Here is a 26,212-nt window from a genome sequence, read left to right as displayed (position 1 = left end):
GACCCCATTCAATGTTTAATGTCGGTGTTCTTTGGGGTCAATTTGACCCCAGGCTGTTTTTCACTGTGTCAAACATATAAGAAATATCAACTTTTTTATATATTTAAAGGGCTATTTAGGTAGTCAACAAACAAACATAAAGTACCTCACACTTAAACTTGGGAAACAATATTAATTCTAATAATTTTCTGGAGGTTTTAATTGCTGGGGTCAAATTGACCCCGAGGGTAAAATATGTTAGTAAATGTTAAGGTAACAGGAGGGTTAAACAGCCATGTGTGAACTCGTTTATCAAGGCCTTGATTGACCTTTAATTGACCTTTTAATGTCCTGCTCTCCAGCTTTACGGGGGGAAAGGTATTCACGTTCCTGGGAATCACATTTTTTACGAATGTCTGCATGACAAATCAAAATGTGAGCACTCAGTCGTTATTATGAACTGAAGAACGCTCGAGCTTCTGCGATTGACGCCAGTGGAGGTAATCGGACACGTTTCAGATGAGTATTTTTCGGCGGGCTTAACATTTCGAACGTGACGTCGAAGTCAATCGCAGAGGTGAGTTCAATCCGCGCCGTGACGCGGGAGTGACATAGTGAATTCCGGCTTTCCGTGTGAATTATCGAAAACAGACTAAGCCGGCTGTCGCTATAAATAAGCCTCGACATGACAGCCACAGAGAAAATATTTTTATGGCATCGCGGCGTCATCAAAGGATGCGCAGAAGGGGAGCGGTGGAAGGCGGAGAGAGAGAGGGGGGGGGGGCGACCTGGACTTGAACCCGTGACATTGTTCGGCAGACATCCCAGAGTGTCTGTTCATCATCCGAGAGGCTTTTTATGGAAGCTGTAAACGGGATGATGTGATCATCCTCCTCAGACCCATTCAGCAATTTCTAAACTGTGGCTTTTGACAGTTATTATCAGCCCGTTTTAATCAGACAGGTCGTATTTTGCCGACAGATCATAATATAAGACTCATGTTGAGGGTCACGTGTTTAACCCTGGGAAGCCTGGGTCTGAATTTGTTTGTTTTGGAACCTTTGAGCACGTTCAAAGTTCAGTAAGGACCATAAATATCTTCTAAATCTCAAGTCAATGGGTCTTTTAAATATATTATTCTTCCTTTCTTTTTTATCTGAGAGGAAGGGAAGAAACTATTTTGAGAAAATATCATAAATACTTATTTTCCTCTCTGTTTTCATTGGTTGACAGCATCAGCAGGATAATTGTTGCTCACGCGATGCACAGGAAACAAACTGTAGCCAGCCATGTGGCTAGCACACAGCTAGCACACAGCTAGCACGCAGCTAGCACACAGCTAGCACGCAGCTAGCACACAGCTAGCACACAGCTAGCACGCCACGGCCCGGCAGTGAGTTGTTAGTGATATTGAGGAGTTAACACCACACTCCAGCGTCTAAACTAAGCGAGGTGACATGTTCAGGTGAGTTCATATGCTGGTTAAAGTGCTGCCGCAAACCAGCTAACCAGCTAACGCTACCGAGCCTGCGAACCGACATATTATTTTATATTTTATATTGTTTTCTTCCTGATTTGAGGCTCTTGCCTCACAAGAAGAGAGGTCATTCCAGATAATCTATTTACCCGTTTCTGTGTGTATAATATCTATTTATATAAATATATATATATATATATATTTTTATATCTATAAAAGTGCTATGAGAGTTTCCTTATGCTTTCCTGCACACACACACCGGCATCCACTTAAGGATAGACACAAAAATACACTCACATCTCACATTAGCATAGTCCTGCTCACACATCAATTATGCTCTACACAGAGGCAGCACACACACACACACACACACACACACACTGCAGCAGCTAATTAGTCTTTGTCTCCCTGGTTCTGTATATTATCACTAATGTCGGGGGCCCGGGGCGATGTTCTGCAAAGCTCAGCAACTTTTCCCGCCGCATCAAACCCCTAGAGTTTCCAGGCGGAGGAAAAACATAAAAATATTATCTGTTGTGCTGCAAACAATATGAGTCACAAGAGCAACAATGAGGCGGCTGAGGGAATAAACCCGCCGAAGCTCGAGCGTGGAGGGCGGGAGCACAACAACGTGAGCGGGAAAATATCGTTCAGCGACTGCAAATTAAGTCTCAACGAGACGGTTAGCTCGACAGGCGGGACGCTCGTGTCTCCGTTGGGGAAAGATAAAGGAAGTCAAATCAAGATCGGGTTTTTTTTGGTCACAATCATTTCCCCATGTTGTCAAGACTATTTGTGAACTTTCTATTTGGGAATGTGTTTGAACTGAAATCACATGCGACCTGAGAAACAACAACTATTGCCTCACGCCTCTCGTGCCAATAAGCATCATATTCAGTTACCATGAATACACAAATACTCATACTGCATGGTCTTTGTGTGTGTGTGTGTGTGTGTGTGTGTGTGTGTGTGTCCAGTAGCTCACTAAACAGGAAGCAGTCTCGGCGGCGTGAAGACAAGCTCCTCCCCCCCCTCCTGTCTCCGCTCTCCGACGATCCGCCTCCCAAACGGATCTGTGACGGCGGTTCCTCCCTCGGCCAGGAGGGCGTCGCCACGGGGACGCAGCCCTGCTCCACCTCCACCTCCTCCTCCACCTCCACCTCCTCTTCCTCTTCCTCACACAGACACAGGAGAGGGGAAGACAAGGCGTCGGCACCTGCGACCAACGGCAGCGTAAGAGCCCGGAGTTGTGTGTACTGTTGTGTTGTGTCAGATGAGCAACATCGTTCACGACAATTATATTTAAATTCAGAATGTGGCATATTCTACTGATTTGATACAACAATTTATGGACGTCATATATTTTTTTTTTTTTTACATACATACACTACCGTTCAAAAGTTTGGGGTCATCCAGACAATTTCGTGTCTTCCATGAAAACTCACTTTTATTTATCAAATGAATTGATAATTGAATGGAAAATATAGTCAAGACATTGACAAGGTTAGAAATAATGATTAATATTTGAAGTATTAATTTTGTTCTTCAAACTTCAAGCTCAAAGGAAGGCCAGTTGTATAGCTTATATCACCAGCATAACTGTTTTCAGCTGTGCTAACATAATTGCACAAGGGTTTTCTAATCAGATATTAGTCTTCTAATGCGATTAGCAAACACAATGTACCATTAGAACACTGGAGTGATAGTTGATGGAAATGGGCCTCTATACACCTCTGGAGATATTTCATTAGAAACCAGACGTTTCCACCTAGAATAGTCATTTACCACATTAACAATGTATAGTGTGTATTTTTGATTAATGTTATCTTTATTGAAAAAACAGTGCTTTTCTTTGAAAAATAAAGACATTTCTAAGTGACCCCAAACTTTTGAACGGTAGTGTATACTGATGGAATAATTTGACGTCAGCTGCAATTTGCACTCGTTATAACGTCACGTCACGATTACAGGAGTTGGATGGAGCTCACATTCAACGAGAGAAACGTGGAGGTGAAATTGAGAGATACGGTGACAGTGAAGGACAGAAAGTTCCTCATCATTATGACGGACCCGATCATATTTAAGAACTGCGGCGGCTTCGGAATACAAAAAAGGAAAGGTCTCGTTTCTCGAGTCCTGCCTCGGTTTGAAATTATTCCAGTGATCACGGATGCTTAAAAGACCCCTGCAAGGGAAACACCCCCTAAACCCCTAATCTGAGGAATCTGGACGTCCTTCACGACGGAGCGCCGAGATGTGTTTTCAGGTCAAAAGCGGGAGGATGGAGATGTGAGAGCGACGCCGGAGTGACAGCGAGCCGGTGGCGTTATCTCGTCGTAAAAACGTCGATGCTCCCCCGACACCGACGCTGTTCCCAGAAATAGAGTGAATGTGCGGCGCGACACGCGTCTCCACCGCGGCTCCAGGAGAGCCACGACGACACGTTGTGGAAGCGTTTAGTCGGGCGGCGGAGGAAGTACTCGACTCTTTCCCGAGGCTAAAAGCAGCAATACTGCAGTGTGAAATAGTCGCAGCCAATCCATTCTAAATTCTACCCAAAAGTATTCGCATCAAAACTTAAAGTCCATTTCAGAATCTTATATATTATTTTCCATTTTTTAGTTTTCAGTGATACATCAGAAATGTTGCGGCTGCTAAACATCATTTTAATTACTGTGCAGACTGCTGGGTAGCTGAATCTACCACGTCGTAATTCATTAGTTGGATCAATAATACAAATCTGCAAAGTAACTAAAGCAATCAAATATGTATAGTTCGTAAAAAATAGATATTTGTCTCATAAGTGCCATAAATTGATGTACAAGTACCTGAAAATTGTACCACATGACTTGATTTACACCACTGGTTGTTGATAAACAGCCGGGCAGATACATAATATTTAGTTTCCTCTGTATATTTCGTATTTTAGTATTTAGTATTTTTTTTTGTGTGTGTGTTTTATTTTTAGCGTTTATTTCTATTAATGCTCTAATAATCCTGAAATGTCCCCACTGTGGGACTAATAAAGGATTATCTTATTTTATAACAACATTCGATAAAAACGCACTGCCGGCTAACTGCTCAACGTAGCAGGATTTACAACGACCACGATGCATTTCAAACATGTCGTGTTTCATTTTCCATTTCGAGTTTAAGAAAAGCTTAAGCAGCAAAATGTTGGATTTGTCACGGAGTTGCAAAGTGAATATGCGAGCGTCGTCCATCTCCTCGCGGTGCAGCCACGCCCCTCGGGCTCCATTTGTTCCCGTCCTTTCATCCCCTACTTTATGACGGCGGCGGCGGCGAGGCCATTAATTCATCCGGCGAAGAGAATCCATCCGGCCGTCGATAAAGTTTAAGTAGTTGTTTGATGAAAGCCGCACAATGTGATCCCATCATAACTGTGGATTTAATGCCTCTCCCGCTCCCCTCCCCCCCCCCTCTCCCTCCCCCGGACGCAGGAAGTCGACCCCCACGGCGAGAAGCCCGGCGGAGACGGTTACCACGCCAACGGGCAGTCGGATTCCGAGGTGTGGTCGGAACCGCCGATGGAACCTGCAGAACCTCGCAGGCCGCGGCTGGCCTTCAGCGACACGTATGTGGAAACACACACGCACACACACACGCACATTACTACATGCTGCGGCGATGCTTTATATCTCATAATCTACAAACAAATCTTTATTCTAATCATCGTTGTGCCTTCTGTACGCGTCTCCCCCCGGTGCTTGTACAAGTAATCCCTCCTTTCCTTGTGTTAGGACACAGCAGGTGTCTCCTCCTTCCTCGTTACATGGAACAGCTCTCGGATTATTCCACCGGATACATGTTATGTGTCTTGTTTTCGCCGCGCGGGGTTCGTGTTAATTACGCTTTCTGTTCGCTGTTATTTATTTATTCCGCAAAAGAATAACAAGCTCGACGGCATTAGTGCCAGAACCGCCAGGAGACGACATGACAATATAAAAAAAGACTTGGACTGAAACACCGACGACTCGTGACTTCGCTTGGACTTCAGTCCTTTGGCTTGAAAACACGAACTACCTTCCCCCGGGGCCATATTTAATTTAATTAATGATACCATGTTTAACCCCAAAAACCCAAATCATGAGCAGGTGTGACCAACTGAGAAGACGAGTTTGTCCGGTGAGTAAGCCAACGCGCATTCTCCCGTTTCTTTGATTGCGTAACAGCAACAGAAACATAAATAAAACTCATCTTCCACAGAGGAACCTCACTTTGTCTTGAAGGGGAACAACAGTTTGACCTCCCGCCCCCCTGCCCAACACACCTGGCTGAGCTCAGGTGACCTCTACATGTAGAGTTAACGCCCCCTGACGTCATCATTGCATCATCGTCATCATTTCAGCAACATGACCAACAGTATTTCATTATGATCAGCATAATTTGATCTGTGGGCAGTACCATGATAATAATAATAATAATAATAATAATAATAATAATAATAATAATAATAATAATAATAATAATAATGATAATAATAATAATGATAATAATAATAACTTTATTTATATAGCACCATTAAAGGTTTAAAGGCTAAGTTTACAAAGTGCTCTACAGAGAATCAAGGCAAAACAAATAGAATAGTAAGATACAAATATAAAATAATAAAATTAAAATAAAAAAACAGACAAACTAAATTCGGGCAACCAAAGAACTGCATACAAGGACGACATCACTTAAAAGCTGTTCTATAAAAATGGGTTTTAAGAAGTGATTTAAACAAAGTTACTGATTCTAAATGGATGGGATATGGTATTGATGAACACAGATCAGTGTGATGGCTTCTACAGGAGCCCTCGGTGCAGCATGGAGATATATGTAGGTTATGGAAATAGCAAACCTGACGTTCATGAATACTGGGGGGGGGGCAACACACACACACACACACACAGTACAAAAAGGACCCGAGGATAATTAGACCTGATCAGAAAAGGCTGTCGACACCGTAAGCCCCCGATGCAGCGAGACCCCCTGCGGCGGCAGCTGCGTGATGCCCCCGCAATTAACAAGCAGCTGCCGGGGGAGATTAGCTGTACGTGTCATTTCCTCCCGTACGAGCCACGCTGACACCAGACCGGTCCAGACCGCTGCTTCCTGTCTTCTTCTCCAGAATGGTCGCCGCCTTCGACCCGACTAAACCCTTCGCACCTCGCGATGAGAACCGGCGGCAAGTCCTCTGACCTGAGACAGGACCCTAACCCGACCCGAACACAGGGGATATAGTTTAGACCCTAGCCTGACTGAACCGTGTGTTACCACGGAGACCTCTGATGCCTTGTCATGTCTGTCATCCACCATCTGAACATCCAAACCCCCCCCGTGGGAGGGGTGGAAAAGCATGTTTTATTTTGAAAAAATTCTTAAACCTTTATTTAACTAGAACGGGCACTCGGTAGAGCGCATACCTTCGCATATCACAAGATTGGGCATTGAATTATGAACATTCTGGCATTAGTTGCATGCCAATTGGATAAAAATTGACCGTTGCTTTTACCTGACCCGAGATCCCCAAAAATAATCAAAATGATCCCGGATAATAACTAACCATCCCACCAAATTTCAAATGCGATTCAAGAAGAAGATGACCTTTTGACCTGACCTTGACCTGACCCGATCGATCCCAAAATCAATCAAATGGTCCTCGGATAATAACCAATCATCCCACCAAATTTCAGTAGATTGTTAAACACTTTTTGAGTTCCAAATAACAATACAAAAATAAATAAATAAATACACGGCATCAAAATCATAATGACCCGGATAATAATTTTTCCCAGGGTTCCTGCATTCGATTTCATCGAACACATTCAAATCTCACTCGTTTATGTCTCACTTAAAATACAGCCACAAATAAACCTGTTGCAGTAAAAAATTTAATAAAATAGGAAGCTGTGAAGTGTCACGTGATGAAGACGTTCAACATTCGTAACATGGACACTTTCTATTGTTTTTTTATAATTATCAAAGAAATTAAATGTTTTAAGATGCATAACATGGTGCACAGAAGACACCGACTGGGCTTCAGAGGGTTAACGCCCCTCGTCTGACAGCGTCATCAAGTCATCCGCTTTCAGAGGCCGATCCTCACGCTGTTGCTTTAACGGGAAACCGCGTCCCCGCCGGTCCAGCCGTGTCGAAACCAGAAGAGATGACACATCGCGTTACTAATTTGTCCCAACGGGTTCCTGCATTATTCATGAAACAACATGTTGTGTCGTCACACTCAGGTTGAGCCTGAGGTGTGTGTACCTAAGTCAGCGACTGTACACAACTCACAGCTGATGCTGCTAACGGCCCGTTTGTTTGTTTATTTACCGTCTCGATGTGTTCTTCTCCCCCCGCGCTGCTGCCAGGGTCCACAGTGCAGACTTCTACATGCAGGAGGCCAAGAGACTGAAGCACAAGGCCGATGCTCTGGTGAGACGTCATGTCCACACACACACACACACACACACACACACACACACACACACACACAAACACACACAAACACACACACAAACACACACACACACACAAACACACACACACACCTCTCTGTCCTTGAGCACAGAGAGAAGGCGACGGGGAGATGGACTCAGACAGAAGAGCATCGCTCGATGTTACCATCTGCACTCTGCAGTCACGTGTGTGTACACGCATGTGTGTGTGTGTGTGTGTGTGCGTGTTTGTGTGTGCATACGTGTGTGTGTGTTGTTGATCCTGTGTAAGTGGGCGTTGTTGATCACATGTGCGTGTATGCATTGTTGATCACGCGTGTGTGTGCGTTGTTGATCATGTGTGTGTGTGTTGTTGATCATGTGTATGTGTGTGTGTCTGTGTTGTCTGTGTGTGTGCATTGTTGATCACGCGTGTGTGTGCGTTGTTGATCATGTGTGTGTGTGTTGTTGATCATGTGTGTGTGTCTGTGTTGTCTGTGTGTGTGCATTGTTGATCACGCGTGTGTGTGTGTTGTTGATCATGTGTGTGTCTGTGTTGTCTGTGTGTGTGCATTGTTGATCACGCGTGTGTGTGTGTTGTTGATCATGTGTGTGTGTCTGTGTTGTCTGTGTGTGTGCATTGTTGATCACGCGTGTGTGTGTGTTGTTGATCATGTGTGTGTGTCTGTGTTGTCTGTGTCTGTGTGTGTGTGTTGTTGATCACGTGTGTGTGTGTATGTGTGTGTCTGCGTGTGTGTGTTGTTGATCACGCGTGTGTGTGCGTTGTTGATCATGTGTGTGTGCGTTGTTGATCATGTGTGTGTGTGTTGTTGATCATGTGTGTGTGTCTGTGTGTGCATTGTTGATCACGTGTGTGTGTGTGTGTCTGTGTGGTCTGTGTCTGTGCGTGTGTGTTGTTGATCACGCGTGTGTCTGTGTTGTCTGTGTCTGTGTGTGTGTGTTGTTGATCACGTGTGTGTGTATGTGTGTGTCTGTGTGTGTGTTGTTGATCACGCGTGTGTGTATGTGTGTGTGTCTCTGTGTGTGTGTGTGGTGTTGATCACGCGTGTGTGTGTGTGTCTATGTGTGTATGTGTGTGTTGTTGATCACGCGTGTGTGTATGTGTGTGTGTCTGTGTGTGTATGTGTGTGTGTTGTTGATCACGCGTGTGTGTGTGTGTGTCTGTGTGTGTGTGTTGTTGATCACGCGTGTGTAGGTGTGTGTGTCTCTGTGTGTGTGTGTGTTGTTGATCACGCGTGTATGTGTGTGTGTGTGTGTCTGTGTGTGTGTGTTGTTGATCACGCGTGTGTGTATGTGTGTGTGTGTGTGTGTGTGTGTGTTGTTGATCACGCATGTGTGTATGTGTGTGTGTGTGTGTTGTTGATCACGTGTGTGTGTGTGTCTGTGTGTGTGTGTTGTTGATCACGTGTGTGTGTGTATGTGTGTGTGTGTGTCTGTGTGTGTATGTGTGTGTCTGTGTGTGTGTGTTGTTGATCACGCGTGTGTGTGTGTGCCTGTGTTGTCTGTGTGTGTATGTGTGTGTCTGTGTGTGTGTGTTGTTGATCACGCGTGTGTGTATGTGTGTGTGTCTGTGTGTGTGTGTGTTGTTGATCACGCGTGTGTGTATGTGTGTGTGTTGTTGATCACGTGTGTGTATGTGTGTGTGTGTGTGTCTGTGTGTGTGTGTTGTTGATCACGTGTGTATGTGTGTGTGTGTGTGTGTCTGTGTGTGTGCACAGCATTTCTCCCAAGAATGAGAATCTATTCCACATCAAGTGCCGCTCTGGATAATTTGTGTTATTTATTGCTCCATTTGTCTCCGTGGGGACGATGCATTCAAGGACTGATGATGTCTGCAAGATTATAGAATATCAAAAGAATTATCTGATCCTCCCCGACGAGGAGCGAGATTTATTCAACTTGTTATTTATCTCTGTTTACGAGTTGTTTCCTCACATTTATCTGGGAAGTTTACATCTTAGCGGGAGATTATTCAACAATGCTGTGAAGAGGTCTTCTGCCTTTGTCTCTCTCTCTCTCTCTTTTTTCTCTCTCCTCTTTATTTTTTTCTCTTTATTTTTTCTCTTTCTCTCTCACTTTTGTCTCTCTCTCTCTCTCTATATATATATATACATATCTTTTTTCTCACTCTTTATGTATTCATCTTTCTTTTGCCTCTTTCTCTCTCTCTTTTGTCTTTATCTATATCTCTCTCTCTTTTCCCTCTCTTTATCTCTCTTTTTTTGTTCTCTCTCTCTCTCTCTCTCCTCTGCTACATTTCGGTTTGATTTTTTTCTTTCTTCTCATTGTCCCATTCCGCCCTTTCCTCTGTCACTTATTGGTCCCTCTCTCTCTCTCCGTGTGTGTTTGTTTTTTCCCGTTCTTCCTCTCCGCCTGTAGACGGACAAGTTCGGTAAAGCGGTGAACTACGCCGACGGCGCCCTCTCCTTCATCGACTGTGGGAACGCCATGGAGCGAGATCCACTGGAGGCCAAGTCCCCGTACACCATGTACTCTGAGACCGTGGAGCTGATCAGGTACGTCTGGAAGGACATACATATATACAGGACTGTCTCAGAAAATTAGAATATTGTGATAAAGTTCTTTATTTTCTGAAATGCAATTAAAAAAACAAAAATGTCATGCATTCTGGATTCATTACAAATCAACTGAAATATTGCAAGCCTTTTATTCTTTTAATATTGCTGATTATGGCTTACAGCTTAAGAAAACTCTAAAATCCTATCTCATAAAATTTTAATATTTCCTCAGACCCAGTTAAAAAAAAGATTTATAACAGCTGAGTGTTTGTCAAGGCTCAGGAAACCCTTGCAGGTGTTTTGAGTTAATTAGACAATTCAAGTGATTTGTTTAATACCCTACTAGTATACTTTTTCATGATATTCTAATATTTAGAGATAGGATATTTGAGTTTTCTTAAACTGTAAGCCATAATCAGCAATAAATCAGAATAAAAGGCTTGCAATATTTCAGTTGATTTGTAATGAATCCAGAATGCATGACATTTTTGTTTTTTTAATTGCATTACAGAAAATAAAGAACTTCATCACAATATTCTAATTTTCTGAGACAGTCCTGTATATATATATATATTATATATATATTTGGAGTCACCTAGAAAAAGAAAGAAAAAATTGGAGATGTCCATATTTTTCAAAGAAAACCACTGTTTTTTTTAATGAAGATAACATTAAATTAATCAAAAATTCACAATATACATTGTTGATAAGGTAAATGACTATTCTCTGGTTTTAATGAAATCTCTACATAGGTGTATAGAGGCACATCTCTAGTGTTCTAATGGTACATTGTGTTGTCGCCTTAGAAGACTAATGGAGGGGTAGGAAACCCTTCTAAACCCTTTTTATGTTAGCACAGCTGAAAACAGTTATGCTGGTGAGGGAAGCTATAAAACTGGCCTTCATTTGAGCTGAGCTTGAAGTTTAAAGAACTAAATTAATATTTCAAATAAAAATCATTATTTCAAACTGTGAAAGCCTTGACTATATTTTTCTATTAATTTTGCAATTCATTTGATACATAAAAGTGTGAGTTTTCATGGAAAACACAAAATTGTCTGGGTGACCCCAAACTTTTGAACAGTAGTGTGTATTTATATATATATATAGATATGTATATGTATATATCTATATGTATATAGATATATACATATATATATATGACCATGTGATATTTCAGTTTTTCTTTTTTTATAAATTTGCAAACATTTCTACATTTCTGTTTTTTTCTGTCAAGATGGGGTGCTGAGTGTACATTATTGAGAAATAAAATGAACTTATTTGATTTTAGCAAATGGCTGCAATGGAACAAAGAGTGAAAAAAAGAGGGTCTGTATACTTTCCGTACCCACTGTAAACATATATAAAGCTTCGTCAGCTGCGACTCAGACGGATCCGCACAGGATGAAAGTTCTTTGCAGCTTTAATCAAAGGAAATATTATCAGACGAATATGCTCCTCAACATAGTTCTGAATGATAAAGTAACTAACACTGGTGAATACATTCGTACATGTCAAACAGAGTATGCAGGGGGTTCGTCACTGTCACGAGTGTGAGGGGTTTGCCTACTGCACATACTCGACCGGCCCAGAATGCATCGCTCCTCTCTAGACTGTGCAGTGACGGCTTGTTAAAAATAATTACAAATGAAGGCGAGTGACGTCAAAGGGGAAGTTAAGAGGAGAAACTCGTGTGCCGTAAAGATTCGAGCCGTTCTTTTGAGGATTGCCGTCACACTCTCCCCAGATGTGCGCTGTGTTTCCTGGATTCTTTCCCAGATGAGTGGGTTCCTCCCACGTGCACCGCCACAGCACATTGACCCATAATTACCCCTCTCTTATCGGCCCGACCCCAATGGCCTATTAGCCCGAAATAATATTCTACGGTCGCGTATCGTTCGTGAAAAAAAAACGACTCATCAAAACTCGAGTCTTGGGGTATAAACATTCACCTAATTAGCATGAAGCCACGTCTCTAGTCAGATACACAAGGACTCTCCAGGATTGTAATAAAACATTTTATTTAAATGTGTTTGTCGTCTTTGTTGTCTCGACCTGCAGCGCGGCTAATGAGCAGAGTTTAACGCGCGTCGAGTCGCACGGCCTCCGGCGTGTGAAGGTGGCGAAGCTTTTAGGGAGAGAGAGAATAACAAACGGCTGCCTCCTGTGAAGGCTGACAGCAGGGCGCCGTCGCGGGGAGAGAGGGCCTCCCCCACGGAAGGACTTCGGGTTCAAGCCCCGCTCGTCCGCGCTCATCCATCCCGCTGATGTGTCCTCGAGCAAGACGCAGAGTCGCCACCGGCTGCGTGATCTGTGACTCTGACCTTTGACCCCTTGGCATAAGAGAGGGATGAGAGCTGATCTCCGCAGCATCCACGAAATACCCCCAATCAGCAACCGAGAGAAGCCTCCGGCCTGCAGCTCATCTCGCCTCGGGCGCTTCCATCAGGGTGGACGTTACGTTCAGAAAGAGCGGCGGCTGTAACCTCGGTTGCATAATGAAGACGAGCGACGAGGACGTAACGCGCTGTGTTCCCCGCCGTTTAAAAAGAAGTAAAGCGCGTTTCAGTGGGAATGTGAGCTGATGGCCGTTTTCTCCTCTGCAGGTACGCCATGAGGTTGAAGAACTTCACCAGCCAATCGGCCACCGTCGCCGAGAAGAAGCTCGCCGTGCTGTGGTAGGCCGATTCTGTGTGTGTTTGTGTGTGTGTGTGTGTGTGTGTGTGCAGTAACTACAGGGCTGTTGGGGTGTCAGGAAATACTGCGGTTGTGGGTTCCATTCATAAAAACATTTCCGGCCGCAACAATTATTAAAAATAATATATATATAAATAATATATACAGGACTGTCTCAGAAAATTAGAATATTGTGATAAAGTTCTTTATTTTCTGTAATGCAATTTAAAAATTATTAAATATTCAAAGAATAAAAGGCTTGCAATATTTCAGTTGATTTGTAATGAATCCAGAATGCATGACATTTTTGTTTTTTTAATTGCATTACAGAAAATAAAGAACTTTATCACAATATTCTAATTTTCTGAGACAGTCCTGTATATATTATATATTTATATATATAAATAAATAATATATATATACATATACAAATAATATATGTATATATATAAATATGATATATATGTACATTATATATATATATATTATTTTTTATTAATTAATACACACAATCTTTGCAATTGTCTTATTTGATATCATATTTCACATTTAAAATATTGTTATTTTAGTTTATTTTAAACCTGTGTGCTCGTGATTTGCAAATGAACGAGTTCACAGGGATTTGGCCTTTGATGTGATCATATATTAGTATATTAGTGCACGTCTCACATTTCTTCGCTCCACTCCCCTTAATCCGGGCGGACTTGCAAATAGACTTGCGGGGCGGGGCGTGTTTGAAATCCATTTTTTGTGTGGCTGACATGAAAATAACAGCGAGGACGGAGCTTTAAAGGGGCATTTACACACGAGGATTCATCTGCCTCCTCTAATGGTTTTGTTTCCATAGTAACCGCTGTCTGTCTCTGCTGTATCTGAGGATGTTCCATTTGAAGAAAGACCACGCTGTCAAGTACTCTCGGTCGCTCATGGAGTACTTCAAGGTAGCACGCACGCACACACACACACACACACACACACACACACACATTTGGACATGGACTTTATTTCCTCCCATTTTCTCCCTCTGCAGTAAAAAAAAAAACGTGAAAAGCCAATTACAATCCCTCAAATACATTTCATATTCATTCTCATGGTGCCTGTGCATAAATTTTGCATGGCGTTATTAAAATCCATTCTTTCTCTTTGATATTAATGTATTAATTAGCTCCATCAATCATCGCAGTGGATTGTTCGGGTTTAATGTGCTTGTTTTGATTAATTACGTTTGGTTTAATTAATTACTGAGGATGTCATTATCACAGTGTGCGTGGATGGGATTGGATTCCTGGGAAGGGGCCGACTGGGGGTTTGCTCTGTGTGTGTGTATGTGTGTGTGCGTGTGTGTGGGTGTGGGTGTGTGTGTGTGTGTGTTGACAGAAAGCAGTCTGAGCGCTTCCTTTTAAAAGAGGAACGGCACAAAAGCAGTCTACACTCTAACTCCATGACACATTAATGTGGATTTTAACAATAAATCATGTTCATGTGCAACTTGTTGGACCAGTTATATTATAACAACATTCATAATTGAGCCGATGCTTTCATCCCCAAAGGTTTATTATACCTCCGATTTAAAATAAGGGGTTGCGGTACATATTTATGGAAGTGAACATCAATAGATATCAATCATTCTGTGTTTCCACTTACTTGAATAACGCTGGTACCATTGAAGCAATGTTAATTAATGTGTGCTGACCCCGTCAGACCAGTGAATAAATACATAAAGAGAGAACGACTTTAGGCATTTGTGAAATGTGCTTTATTGCTCAGCGCTGGAAGAGAAGATTGATGTCCGCGTCTCAGCCGTCTGCTTAACATGAGGCCGTTTGCATAGCCGAGTATACAGACTAGAAAAAAAGGGAATCTGATAGGCTGGTTCTGTTCAAAGGTAATGCATCGGCACACATCCCCGGGGGAAACCTAAACTTAGATTTATTTATGCTGTACCTTCAGATGATACATGTTATAACTTCCATACTTCCATCTCTGGCGTATCGACTAAAGCTGTTCCTGCACGCCATTAAAAACAAGTTTTAATCAATTTCTCTTTCTGTGACCCAGAATTCCGCCAAGAGTTCCCACCAAGCACCCTCTCCCTGGAGGATCAATGGGAAGTGAGTACTACACACACACACACACACACACACACACGCTTCACTCACACAGATAATTGAGAATGTATAATGCACCGGAGCTCTGCTGCAGAATACCACGGCGCCACTGACAGACACTTGCTCACACAAAGCCCTCAGGATTCAAATAAAGGGATTGATTGTTGTCGATGTGAGGAGGAGAAGACTGGAGGGGCCGCCGAGTGGCGCGTGAGAAAGGAGCGATGATGGATGGAGGAGGAGAGGGGTGAAGGAGCTGTGGATATGAGGCTAATGAGTTTAGACAGCTCTGGTGCTGCACCACAGCAGGACGGTGTGTGTTTGCGCGCCCGTGTGTGTGTGTGTGTGTGTGTGTGTGTGTGTGTGTGTGTGTGTGTGAGTGTGTGTGTGTGTCGGGTCAGCGAGGGTCAAGGCCCCATCACAGACATTACATCACTGCCAGAGCCACACAGCCAGCTGTGGGGAGCAGTTTGTAGGAGCAGGGTGGATGTTACTGTACCGTGTACAGCGGGGAATGCCACACACGCACACGCACACATGCCGTACCTCCGACAGCCTCTTGGCCTGAGAGGGTCACTGCTTTGTTGGAGTTCCCTGGGAAAGCCAACAACAGCATTGTGTCTCATTTCCCCCAGAATTGATGCGCAAACAGTAACACACGAGTCATTTTTAGGGCTGTGCAACATATTTGAAGCTTCTGTCACAATGTTGTCACAACGAGACGAGGGAAGTTATCATTGAGTCAATCCAACGTTATCCATCCAACTCAACATTATCCATCCAACTCAACGTTATCCATCCAACTCAACATTATCCATCCAACTCAACGTTATCGAGTTATGATCCAACTCAACGTTACCATCCAACTCAACGATATCCATCCAACGATATCCATCCAACTCAACGCTATCCATCCAACTCAACGTTATCCATCCAACTCAACGATATCCATCCAACTCAATGTTATCCATCCAACTCAACGCTATCCATCCAACTCAACGTTATCCATCCAACTCAATGCTATCCATCCAACTCAACGTTATCCATCCAACTCAACGATATCCATCCAACTCAATGTTATCCATCAAACTCAAAGTTATCCATCCAACTCAACGATATCCATCCAACTCAACGTTATCCATCCAACTCAACATTATCCATCAAACTCAACGTTATCCATCCAACTCAACGATATCCATCCAACTCAACGTTATCCATCCAACTCAACGATATCCATCAAACTCAATGTTATCCATCAAACTCAACGTTATCCATCCAACTTAACGATATCCATCCAACTCAACGTTATCCATCAAACTCAATGTTATCCATCCAACTCAACGATATCCATCCAACTCAACGATATCCATCTAACTCAACGTTATCCATCCAACTCAATGTTATCCATCCAACTCAACGCTATCCATCCAACTCAACGTTATCCATCCAACTCAACGATATCCATCCAACTCAACGGTATCCATCCAACTCAACGATATCCATCCAACTCAATGTTATCCATCAAACTCAAAGTTATCCATCCAACTCAACGATATCCATCCAACTCAACGTTATCCATCCAACTCAACATTATCCATCAAACTCAACGTTATCCATCCAACTCAACGTGATCCATCCAACTCAACGATATCCATCAAACTCAACGTTATCCATCAAACTCAACGTTATCCATCCAACTCAACGATATCCATCCAACTCAACGTTATCCATCAAACTCAATGTTATCCATCCAACTCAACGATATCCATCCAACTCAACGTTATCCATCCAACTCAACGATATCCATCAAACTCAACGATATCCATCCAACTCAACGATATCCATCAAACTCAACGTTATCCATCAAACTCAACGTTATCCATCCAACTCAACGATATCCATCCAACTCAACGTTATCCATCAAACTCAATGTTATCCATCCAACTCAACGATATCCATCCAACTCAACGATATCCATCTAACTCAACGTTATCCATCCAACTCAACGATATCCATCCAACTCAACGATATCCATCCAACTCAACGATATCCATCTAACTCAACGTTATCCATCCAACTCAACGATATCCATCAAACTCAACGATATCCATCCAACTCAACGATATCCATCAAACTCAACGTTTTCCATCCAACTCAACGATATCCATCCAACTTAACATTATCGAGTTGTTATCCAACTCAACGCTATCCATCCAATTCATCATTATCCATCCAACTCAATGTTGCGGTTGAGTGCTAGCATGCCACAAAGTAAAAGTTGCACTAATCCGCCACGAAGATATCCATGTCATCAACGGATCAAATGGGTCCATGTAATGTGAACCGTGTCACATGCAGCTATGTGTGGGAACGCAAATGTCAGAAATAATTTAGACACCGGACATTAAACAGACTTTTCTCTGCCAGCTCCCGAGCACAGAGCCCCGGTGTAAAGAGAGCAGCTGATAGTCTGGAGAACTGAGGACATCGATAATGTAGCTTATCCAAAACCCTCAGAAACAAACATTCGAGGGTGAAGTGAATGCCGAGCAGAGAGGGAGACGACAAGGTTCAAGAACTTCTGTGGTAAAGGGCACGGCAGGGAAACCGCCAATAAACGCAGCTTGAATACCACATTGTTTAATAAAGGTGTTGCTTTGTGTCACAGGCACAGAGCTTCTTATCCCCACGGCATCTTTTACTCTCCATCTTGTTCTGTCCTTGTTCTGATAAATGTTTTGTTGTTGTGTTTTTTCCCCATCCACCTCTCAGCCCTTACCCACAGCCACTTAAAAATAATGCTCTTCTTGTTTTCTGCTGCCGACAGCAGTCAAGCCATTTTTAGCAGTCTCATCTTTAGAAAATAGAAAGCCAATAAAGAAAGTAATTCAGCAGGCGCACCCTCGACGCCACTCAGTCCGTTTGGAAAATATGTAACGGCTAAACTCTCGGCTGACGCACTCCGGTGCACACTTTCCTCTCCGCTTCTCATCCTGCAATTCAAAAGGCCTTCCAGCGAAGGAAGCGTCCTCGTTTCACTCCCTCACTGCCTCCGTGTGTTTCGCAGGGTCAACGGGACCCCGTCCCCACTCTCGCTCAGCCCCTCCCCGGCCGGCAGTGGAGGGGCGGGGGGCGGATCCGGAGGGGCCCCGGGCTCGTCGGGAAGCGTGGCCATCCCCCAGCGCATCCACCACATGGCCGCCAGCCACGTCAACATCACCAACAACATCCTGCGGAGCTACGAACACTGGGAGACGGCCGACAGGCTGGCCGCCGATAGCCAAGGTAGGACCACTAACCACTAACCACTAACCACTAACCACTAACCACCAACCGTGTGTTCCAACGGGACAGCAGGAAGATGTGAAGGCCTTTATGAACATGTTGTCCAGTAAGTGGTGAGATTCACGCCACCAGGTACAAGACAAGAACGAGGGACGGTTTGAAAGCTTAAAACTAGCGACGCACTGACGCCGATATCGGCGATCGGGGCGCTAACTGCTGGATTGGCTGTTATTACCTTCGCATTGAAAATGCGGAAGGTTATGTTTTGATCGCCGTGTATTTATTTATTTATTTATTTATCTATTTATTTATTTATTTGTATGCGTGTTATTCGCAGAACTCAAAAAGTATTGAACCGAATTGCATGAAATTTGGTGGGATGATTGGTTATTATCCGGAGACCATTTGATTAGATTTTGGGATCGATCGGGTCAAAGGTCAAGGTCATGAAAAGGTCAAAGTCTTCTTTTTACCATAGCGCGGTCAATTTGTATCCAATTGGCATGCAACTAATGCCAACATGTTCATAATCCAATGCCCAATCTTGTGACATGCGAAGGTATGCGCTCTACCGAGTGCCCGTTCTAGTCTATAAATGTATTTGTATGATTTTGTTCTACAAAGAAAGAAAAGCAATGTTTAGGTCCAGTGTGAACACGTATAGGAAGGGTGAATGATGTCATGTCGTGTTTAAAGCGCAGATTGTAAAGCACTCCGAGACAAATTTGTAATTTGTGAAATTGGGCTATACAAATAAACTGAATTGAATTGAATTGAGCGGTCGGAAGACGAGAAGAGAGAGGTCGGCCTACAGGTCCGTTGACCACGCAGCGAGGCATTCAGCTCAGGGATTAAATGCTGCGGGTCGTTCGGCGTCATGAGGATCCTTCATCATTCATAAACAACAACATGGCTGTTAATGTATCAAAGAATATGGCTTCATTTATTAATCAGGGCGCTAAGGCATAGAAACACATAACAGCTGTTTGTGGCTTACGTCTCTCTCTCTCTCATTATTTCTACGTCTTTTTTCTTCCGTCAGTGGAATGCTACAATGAGGGAAATGGTATTAGGGCCGTATTAATGTAATGTAATGTAACATAAGCGACGATAGGAAACGTTTCTCTCCGTCTCGTCATCTCTCATAAAGCGTTGTAAACCGATAGCTCCGATACGGTCGTGGTTTGGATGTCTGACTTTGCATCTCGATGCTCACGGCACACTTCTTTTTTTTTCTCAACACGTTGCTGTAGTCATGTGACTCATCTCAGCAGCGGCAGCAGTATACACAGTGAACCCCGCGGTAACTGTGTCTCTCCCTCCCCCTCAGAGTTCTTCCAGGAGCTGGATTCGGTGATGGAGCCGCTGAGTCAGCCGAGCAGCATGACGGAGCTGGTCCGATACATCAGGCAGGGACTGCACTGGCTCCGCGCAGAGGCTCACCTGCTGTAAGAACTGGACCCGAGCCAAAATGTTCAACAACAACAACAAAAAAGAAGAAGAAGAGAGAGAGAGCGAAAGGAAGACATTTGCCTGGGAGCTATAACTGGGATAACTGGTGAGATGAGACTCGTGACGATGCTTCGGTTCCCACTGGGATCCTTCAAATGACCCGGCACCACCCGCAGTAATGTAACAGCATAGACTGGGTGGATTAATAGGGCTGAAACTCACCTGCAATTAGGTGTGAACAGTAATTCAGTTTGGGGATTTCCACTGTGAATCACAGAACACAAATTAGCAAATTAAACATTTGGCTGATGCTGATTTTTCGATTCCTTACGGGACGACGGATGCTCCGAGCCTTCCTGTGTCCCTGAATAGAAATGAGGAGCACTTTAAAAAAAAAAAAAAGACGCACACACAGATACACGAGTCGCCTCTCTTCTTCCGTTGTATTTCTGACAGAGAAGATGATATTTGTACAATGCCAATTCGATAACTGAGTTTTAATGCCAAACAATTTATAGTGGAATATAAATACTCAAGTCTATACGAGGATTCCGTCTCCGTAAAAGTCTTAAATCTGCCTCGTGACGTTTTTTTATTTAAATATTCAGCTCTCTCATCAAAGTAATATGTGAACAAGATAATGAATTTAATGCCAAACGTGAGCTTCGAATACACCTGTCCTCGGTGTCGGGATTGTCTCACTTTGTCCCGCTGCCATCGAGCCTCTCGCGTGTGATCTGGACCGGCGCTTTTGAATCGGTCGAGGTTCTTCAGGCGCACAGCCTCTCAACGATAACCCCGACATGAAGCTGGCGCGAGGCCAAGGATTATAGGACCTGGTCAAGCTGCCGTCCGGGGAGTACACAGCTCAGCAGAACGAGTCGTCGACTCGCCGATCCTACAAATGAGGGCTTCCCTCCGTAAAAAAAAAAAGAGGAAAAAAGGGCATTAGTCTGGTTCTTCTCTCACTGGTTATGGGGCTTTTGTGAAATGCCACCCACCCGCTGAGGTGTCAAACACTTACAACGGGGAAAGGACTACAAGTCTCGCTGTGATTGGGCGCTTTAATTAAGCCCCCACCCCGCGTGCAGACGGGGTAAAATCGATGTCAGGAGAAATCTGTACGACTTTGTACATCGCTCTCTGAGGTCAGATCACCGGCTGTCGTGTCGTGACGTGACATGTGCGTACGTGTGCAACTGATTGTCAAGTCGGTAAATCATCACCGGACCGGACAATGCAGATGTTTGTGTACCGTGATTTACAGACTGTGACTCCTGGAAACAGTGTTTGTTTTGGTTTTGTGAATGATTCAATGTGAATGAATGAGGAAGTGAAACAAGAATATATATATACGTATATATATGTATATATGTTTGTATGTGTGTGTATCCAAGAGAGACTGATATAAGGTATGATTGTGTGTCCATGCAGCTGCATTTACACAGTGCCAAACATAATCATATTTTTAACCCTTTGTGGCACTTTAAAACTAAAAAAAATTAAAAAGGAGTTTCTATGTGGCTTCTCCTATTTTCACATGTGCCATAAAGACTTAAAATCTGGATTTGTGTCCATGGTCTCTATAAATCCAGCACATCAAGCATGAGTTTGTTTTTAAGTTTTTGGATCATTTGAATGTGTATGGAAGACAATGCGGATGTGAAAAGTAATTTTCACTTTGAAAAAAAGAGAAAGAAAACTGAAACTCAAGTGCCTCTATTTGTGTCCGTGGGAATTGCTCTATTTATTTAAGAACAAATAATTAATCTAAATGATTTTCCATACCATATTGGTATAAATATGAGATTGTTTTTCGTAAAATCAAATGTTTCCACAAGCTTTTTACTGGCGTTTATGATGACACCAGGGTTTGGCTTTAAGAAAAATGTGTGATTTAACGTGTCAAATTTGCATTCGTTGCTGGGGGTTTTTTCCTGAATGATTTGAGCAAGTATGGGTTTGTCTGAAATGCCTGAAAAATGTAAACCATCGCATGCAATAAATAATAGCTTCAGACCAAGAACTACTTGCGTCCATTTTGAAAAAGGAAAAAAAAAATACAAAAACAGTCAATGTGTTGTCGCATAGTCATTTCCAGTGTGAATGTTCGACATCACCTGAAAGTACAGAGCTGCTTTAAATGCACAACAGTAAAGATGACGGTCCGATGAAGTCACTCCACGGGGAAAGTTTGACATTTTAGGAAACACGCTTCTTTTCGGCGAGAAAATTGACGTCACTCTCGCGTCCGTTAGCTAAACATGAAGCTAGAGCCGACAGCTAGCTTAAAGCTCGGAAGCAGCACATGGAAATGAATGTAGACGATAGCACCTGCGAGCGGAACACTGAAGAGAGCGCTGAGACACGTGTCATCCTGTCAGAAGAGGTGAAGTCACGCCAGTCAGCAGTCCGGCGTTATGTCACCTCTGCGTGCGTCGCTAACGCTAGCTGAAGCATCAAGCTAGCAGTCTGCTTCACGTTGCCAGACTTTTGCGTAATATGCTTCATATGCTAATAGTCTTCAAAATGTAAATCTTGAATTTGTCTCACTGAATCGTTCCCAAACAAAAGCCAAAGTGTAAAAGTGACTTCACAGTGAACTCTGGTTGTTGTTACGGATAACAAATATACATATAAACTACCGTTCAAAGGTTTGGGGTCACCCAGACAATTTGGTGTTTTCCATGAAAACTCAGACTTTTATTTATCAAATGAATTGCAAGATGAATAGAAAATATAGTCAAGACATTGACACGGTTAGAAATAATGATTTTTATTTGAAATATGAATTTTGTTCTTCAAACTTCAAGCTCAAAGGAAAGCCAGTTGTATAGCTTTTCTAACCAGCATAACTGTTTTCAGCTGTGCTAACATAAAAAGGGTTTTCAAGGGTTTTCTAATGCTCCGCTAGTCTTCTAAGGCGATAACACAATGTACCATTAGAACACTAGAGATGGGCCTCTATACACCTATGGAGAGATTTCACTAAAAACCAGACGTTTCCACCGAGAATAGTCATTTACCACATTAACAACTTATAGAGTGTATTTCTGATTAATTTAATGTTATCCTAATTGAAAAAAACAGTGCTTTTCTTTGAAAAATAAGGACATTTCTAAGTGACCCCAAACTTTTGAATGGTAGTGTATCTATATATATATATAACGTTATATTGTGTTGATTAGTGGGCTAATTTTGAATAGCTGGTTACGTTAGCTTTGCGCAAAGCCACGCCAGCATATTCCCCCGTTTCCCGTCTTTGCACTAAGCTAAACTATGCTAAGCTAACTGGCGGCTGACTCGAGCTTCAGACTGTAGCAAGGAAGTAACTGAGCGCCCAAAATGTGAAACTACTCCTTTAAAAATGGACTCACTGTTCTTCATCTGAAAGCCTGTAAATGTTTACCAGTAATCATTTTGGAAAACAGTACAAACTGCACTCCCTGTTTAACAAAAAAATGCCTTTTAGACTCTTTTTATTTGTTTGTTTTATGTTATTTGAGGTCATAAAACCAAATTAGCAGTGTCCCGAATGAGCCAATGAACTTCTTCAACAGCGAACAAACAAAACCCACAAACTGTCTCTGTTCGACCTCAGTCATTCCAAGTCAAGAGTTGATCCACACTGTTGCTCAGTCCAATTCAATGATGTTTGATGTTGTTTTGTTTGATGGTGAAACAGTGACGTTACCGTATGGTTATTGTTCATTTCGCACAATGGTCTTTATTTTTGATTACACGCAGCGGTACGATATACGTATTCCAGAATATGCTGTAAAATGTCATTAACATTGCATCGGTGACATCATGGGAGACACAGGTTTCATCCCACTATGCTACGTGTCACGTGGTGGCCGCGGTACATTTTCGGAACTCACGCAAAAGTTCTGTTGACGATATGCAATGTCGGTCATGTCGGTATATTCTGAGACATTTCGGGGACAGGCTGCCTCAGCATGGCCTTTTATTCTGCTGACATCCTATTCCATATCTCATCAGCTCGTGTTACATTATCACAGTCGTCAACTTGTTCGTCGGAAGCGGCGGCGACGGAAACAATCATCGCTGTCGGTGTGATTACAACGAGGGAGCTGAGCAGACGCATTTATTTTTTTGACACCAGATGGTTACGAGCCGATAATACGTTGATAATCTCTCCGGTAGTGATGAGTGTCTCTAATATTTGTTTGCGTTTTAGAAAATCACAGATATACTTTAATTGCTTAGGAAATTGCCAAAACTGCCTCATACAGTAAATGAACTCCCAGTATTTATAAGGATAATTATCTTCTCAAATTCCTGTGATTGACCAGAGAGCTGCTTTTTTTCTCAATTTAATTGTCCTCATGAAACAGTATTGAAAGAGATCAGTCTCTATTTATCCAAACAAATAATAATATAATATCATATTTGTTGGGGTGACTGGAGGGAGGCGTTAATACAATGTCTCTACCACACAGGTGAGCTCTAGAAAATAACTGCTAACATATCATGTTCTCTTATTTATGCTTTATTTTAAGCGATAATCATAATTTCTTCATTTCAATTTACTTCTGAGGAAGATCGACTAATGCTGTGTGGGAGTATTCATATGTTCGGCTGTAATGGAAGACGATACGTTCTGCAACCAAGTAACTGTGCAATACATTTACAGGAATAGTTTTGAGAGTTGGACGAGACGATCCACGCAGCTCTCGTGTCTCGTGTGTTACGTGTCAACCAAGAAACAGGAGGCGGTTAGCTCACAAGTCAACGCCGTGTGTTTATTTAACGCATACGGGGTCAACAAAACTCATGTGAAGCATTCCAGAAGCCGACTCTTCCTAAATGAATTGGTGAGCTGGATGTTCGGATGGAAGCGGGCGAGCTCGTTCTCCTGCTTCGACTCTTCTAAGCCACCCGGCTTCTTGGCTCCAGGCTTTAAATTAAGCACAATTTGTTTAATAGGCACTTTCTTTTGTCGTTGATATAAAGCAGTTGTGATAGGGCAATGGAGGAGTAAACATACAGGAGTCAAACCTGCAGATTGTCTGTTCAAAAACGTCTCAACTCACAATTCTGAAGCCCGTCAAGTTTACAGTAAATAGGAAAACGTTGAAGCATTTCAACCAGTAATATTCCAATTGAAACCACGTTAACCTCCGCCAAGGTCGCTCTGATGGTTTTCACTGTCCCATGTGCAGTTATTATTTTTTAATAGATATTACCGTTTCCCTCCTGGGACACAACAGTGTTAAATGATGCAGGGATTCAAAATGGCCCAGATGAAAACAACCCATAAAACAGGAAGTTCCAACAAAAAAACTAAAAACTGTTGACTCAGAGCACTTCAGTGTTTTTCATTCATCGCGACCCCTGCAGGGGGGAGACTGTCCAGACTTCTCTCTCAATGTGCAAAATGTAGCTGATTTAAAAACAAAGCACTTCTGGTTTCGGGTCCCGATGTTCACGAAACGACGACGGCCTTCATCATAAACTTCTCATTTGTAACGTCGACCAGGAGGAGGTATTCTCGGTGATGAGCTGCTCGACTTATAGCGAGGATACGACGGAATCAAAAATTCATGTGGCATTTATTGATGTTAAAATGCTACATGGCCAGTGTTGGGCATCCCAACATGGTACAATTAGCGTATTTTAAGTCAGGCATTGGTGGCTTTGAGACAGGCGGGGACCCGGGGCCTCTGTGGCTCTGATGTGTAAAGATTTCTACAAAATGACACCGAAGAACACATCTGTCCAACTTCCGCTATTTTTTTCTTTTCTGTTTCTATATCAGTGCTATCTTTTGGCCTTTTATATGGTTCTTTTTTTATTTCTTTTTATAAAGAAGTTGTTCTATGTGATGATCAGAAGTTGTGATGCAGTTCCATTGTTTTTAAATATTTAATGTCTCTAAAAAATATGGATTAAAATCTGTTTGAACCAGTGGTTGTGCTGCTCTAAGGTCTCATTTGTGTCTCTTTAAAAATGCAATATTTTATATTTACATTTATATAAATCTGATCTTATGAAGCTTGTCATGTTGTCAAATTCACCACCAGTAGAAACACATAACCTTGCTTTCATATTTGCATTTTTTTAAACGAGACAAAGACGCCATAATAAGCTCGCTTACAATAACATTGTGTTTCGTTAATGAATAAATTCTCCGAGTTCTTTCATAAATACGACCCTCGCTTTTGAGTGTCCTAGATGTATTACATTATAAGAGCCAAGCTAGTCTTCTTATTACCACTAATGGACTCT

At 42.6% G+C, this 26,212-nt stretch overlaps 1 protein-coding gene across 1 annotated transcript in view; it reads left to right on the top strand.

Annotated features, from left to right (window-relative positions):
• The window catches only part of aff2 (AF4/FMR2 family, member 2), a 119,551-nt gene extending 93,658 nt beyond the window's left edge, over nucleotides 1-25,893 (top strand). Inside the window, 9 exon segments of the mRNA XM_056440079.1 lie at nucleotides 2,434-2,689; nucleotides 4,918-5,051; nucleotides 7,834-7,897; nucleotides 10,300-10,436; nucleotides 13,046-13,117; nucleotides 13,963-14,056; nucleotides 15,174-15,226; nucleotides 18,291-18,508; nucleotides 19,839-25,893. Of these exon segments, the coding sequence (XP_056296054.1) occupies nucleotides 2,434-2,689; nucleotides 4,918-5,051; nucleotides 7,834-7,897; nucleotides 10,300-10,436; nucleotides 13,046-13,117; nucleotides 13,963-14,056; nucleotides 15,174-15,226; nucleotides 18,291-18,508; nucleotides 19,839-19,960 (1,150 nt within the window). The 3' untranslated portion in view covers nucleotides 19,961-25,893.
• Nucleotides 25,894-26,212: the final 319 nt, after the last annotated feature.

Source organism: Pseudoliparis swirei, chromosome 19 (assembly GCF_029220125.1).
Source record: "Pseudoliparis swirei isolate HS2019 ecotype Mariana Trench chromosome 19, NWPU_hadal_v1, whole genome shotgun sequence".
NCBI classification, from domain to species: domain Eukaryota; kingdom Metazoa; phylum Chordata; class Actinopteri; order Perciformes; family Liparidae; genus Pseudoliparis; species Pseudoliparis swirei.
The sequence above is the reverse complement of the archived record's forward strand: the minus strand, read 5'-3'. Positions and strand labels throughout refer to the sequence as shown.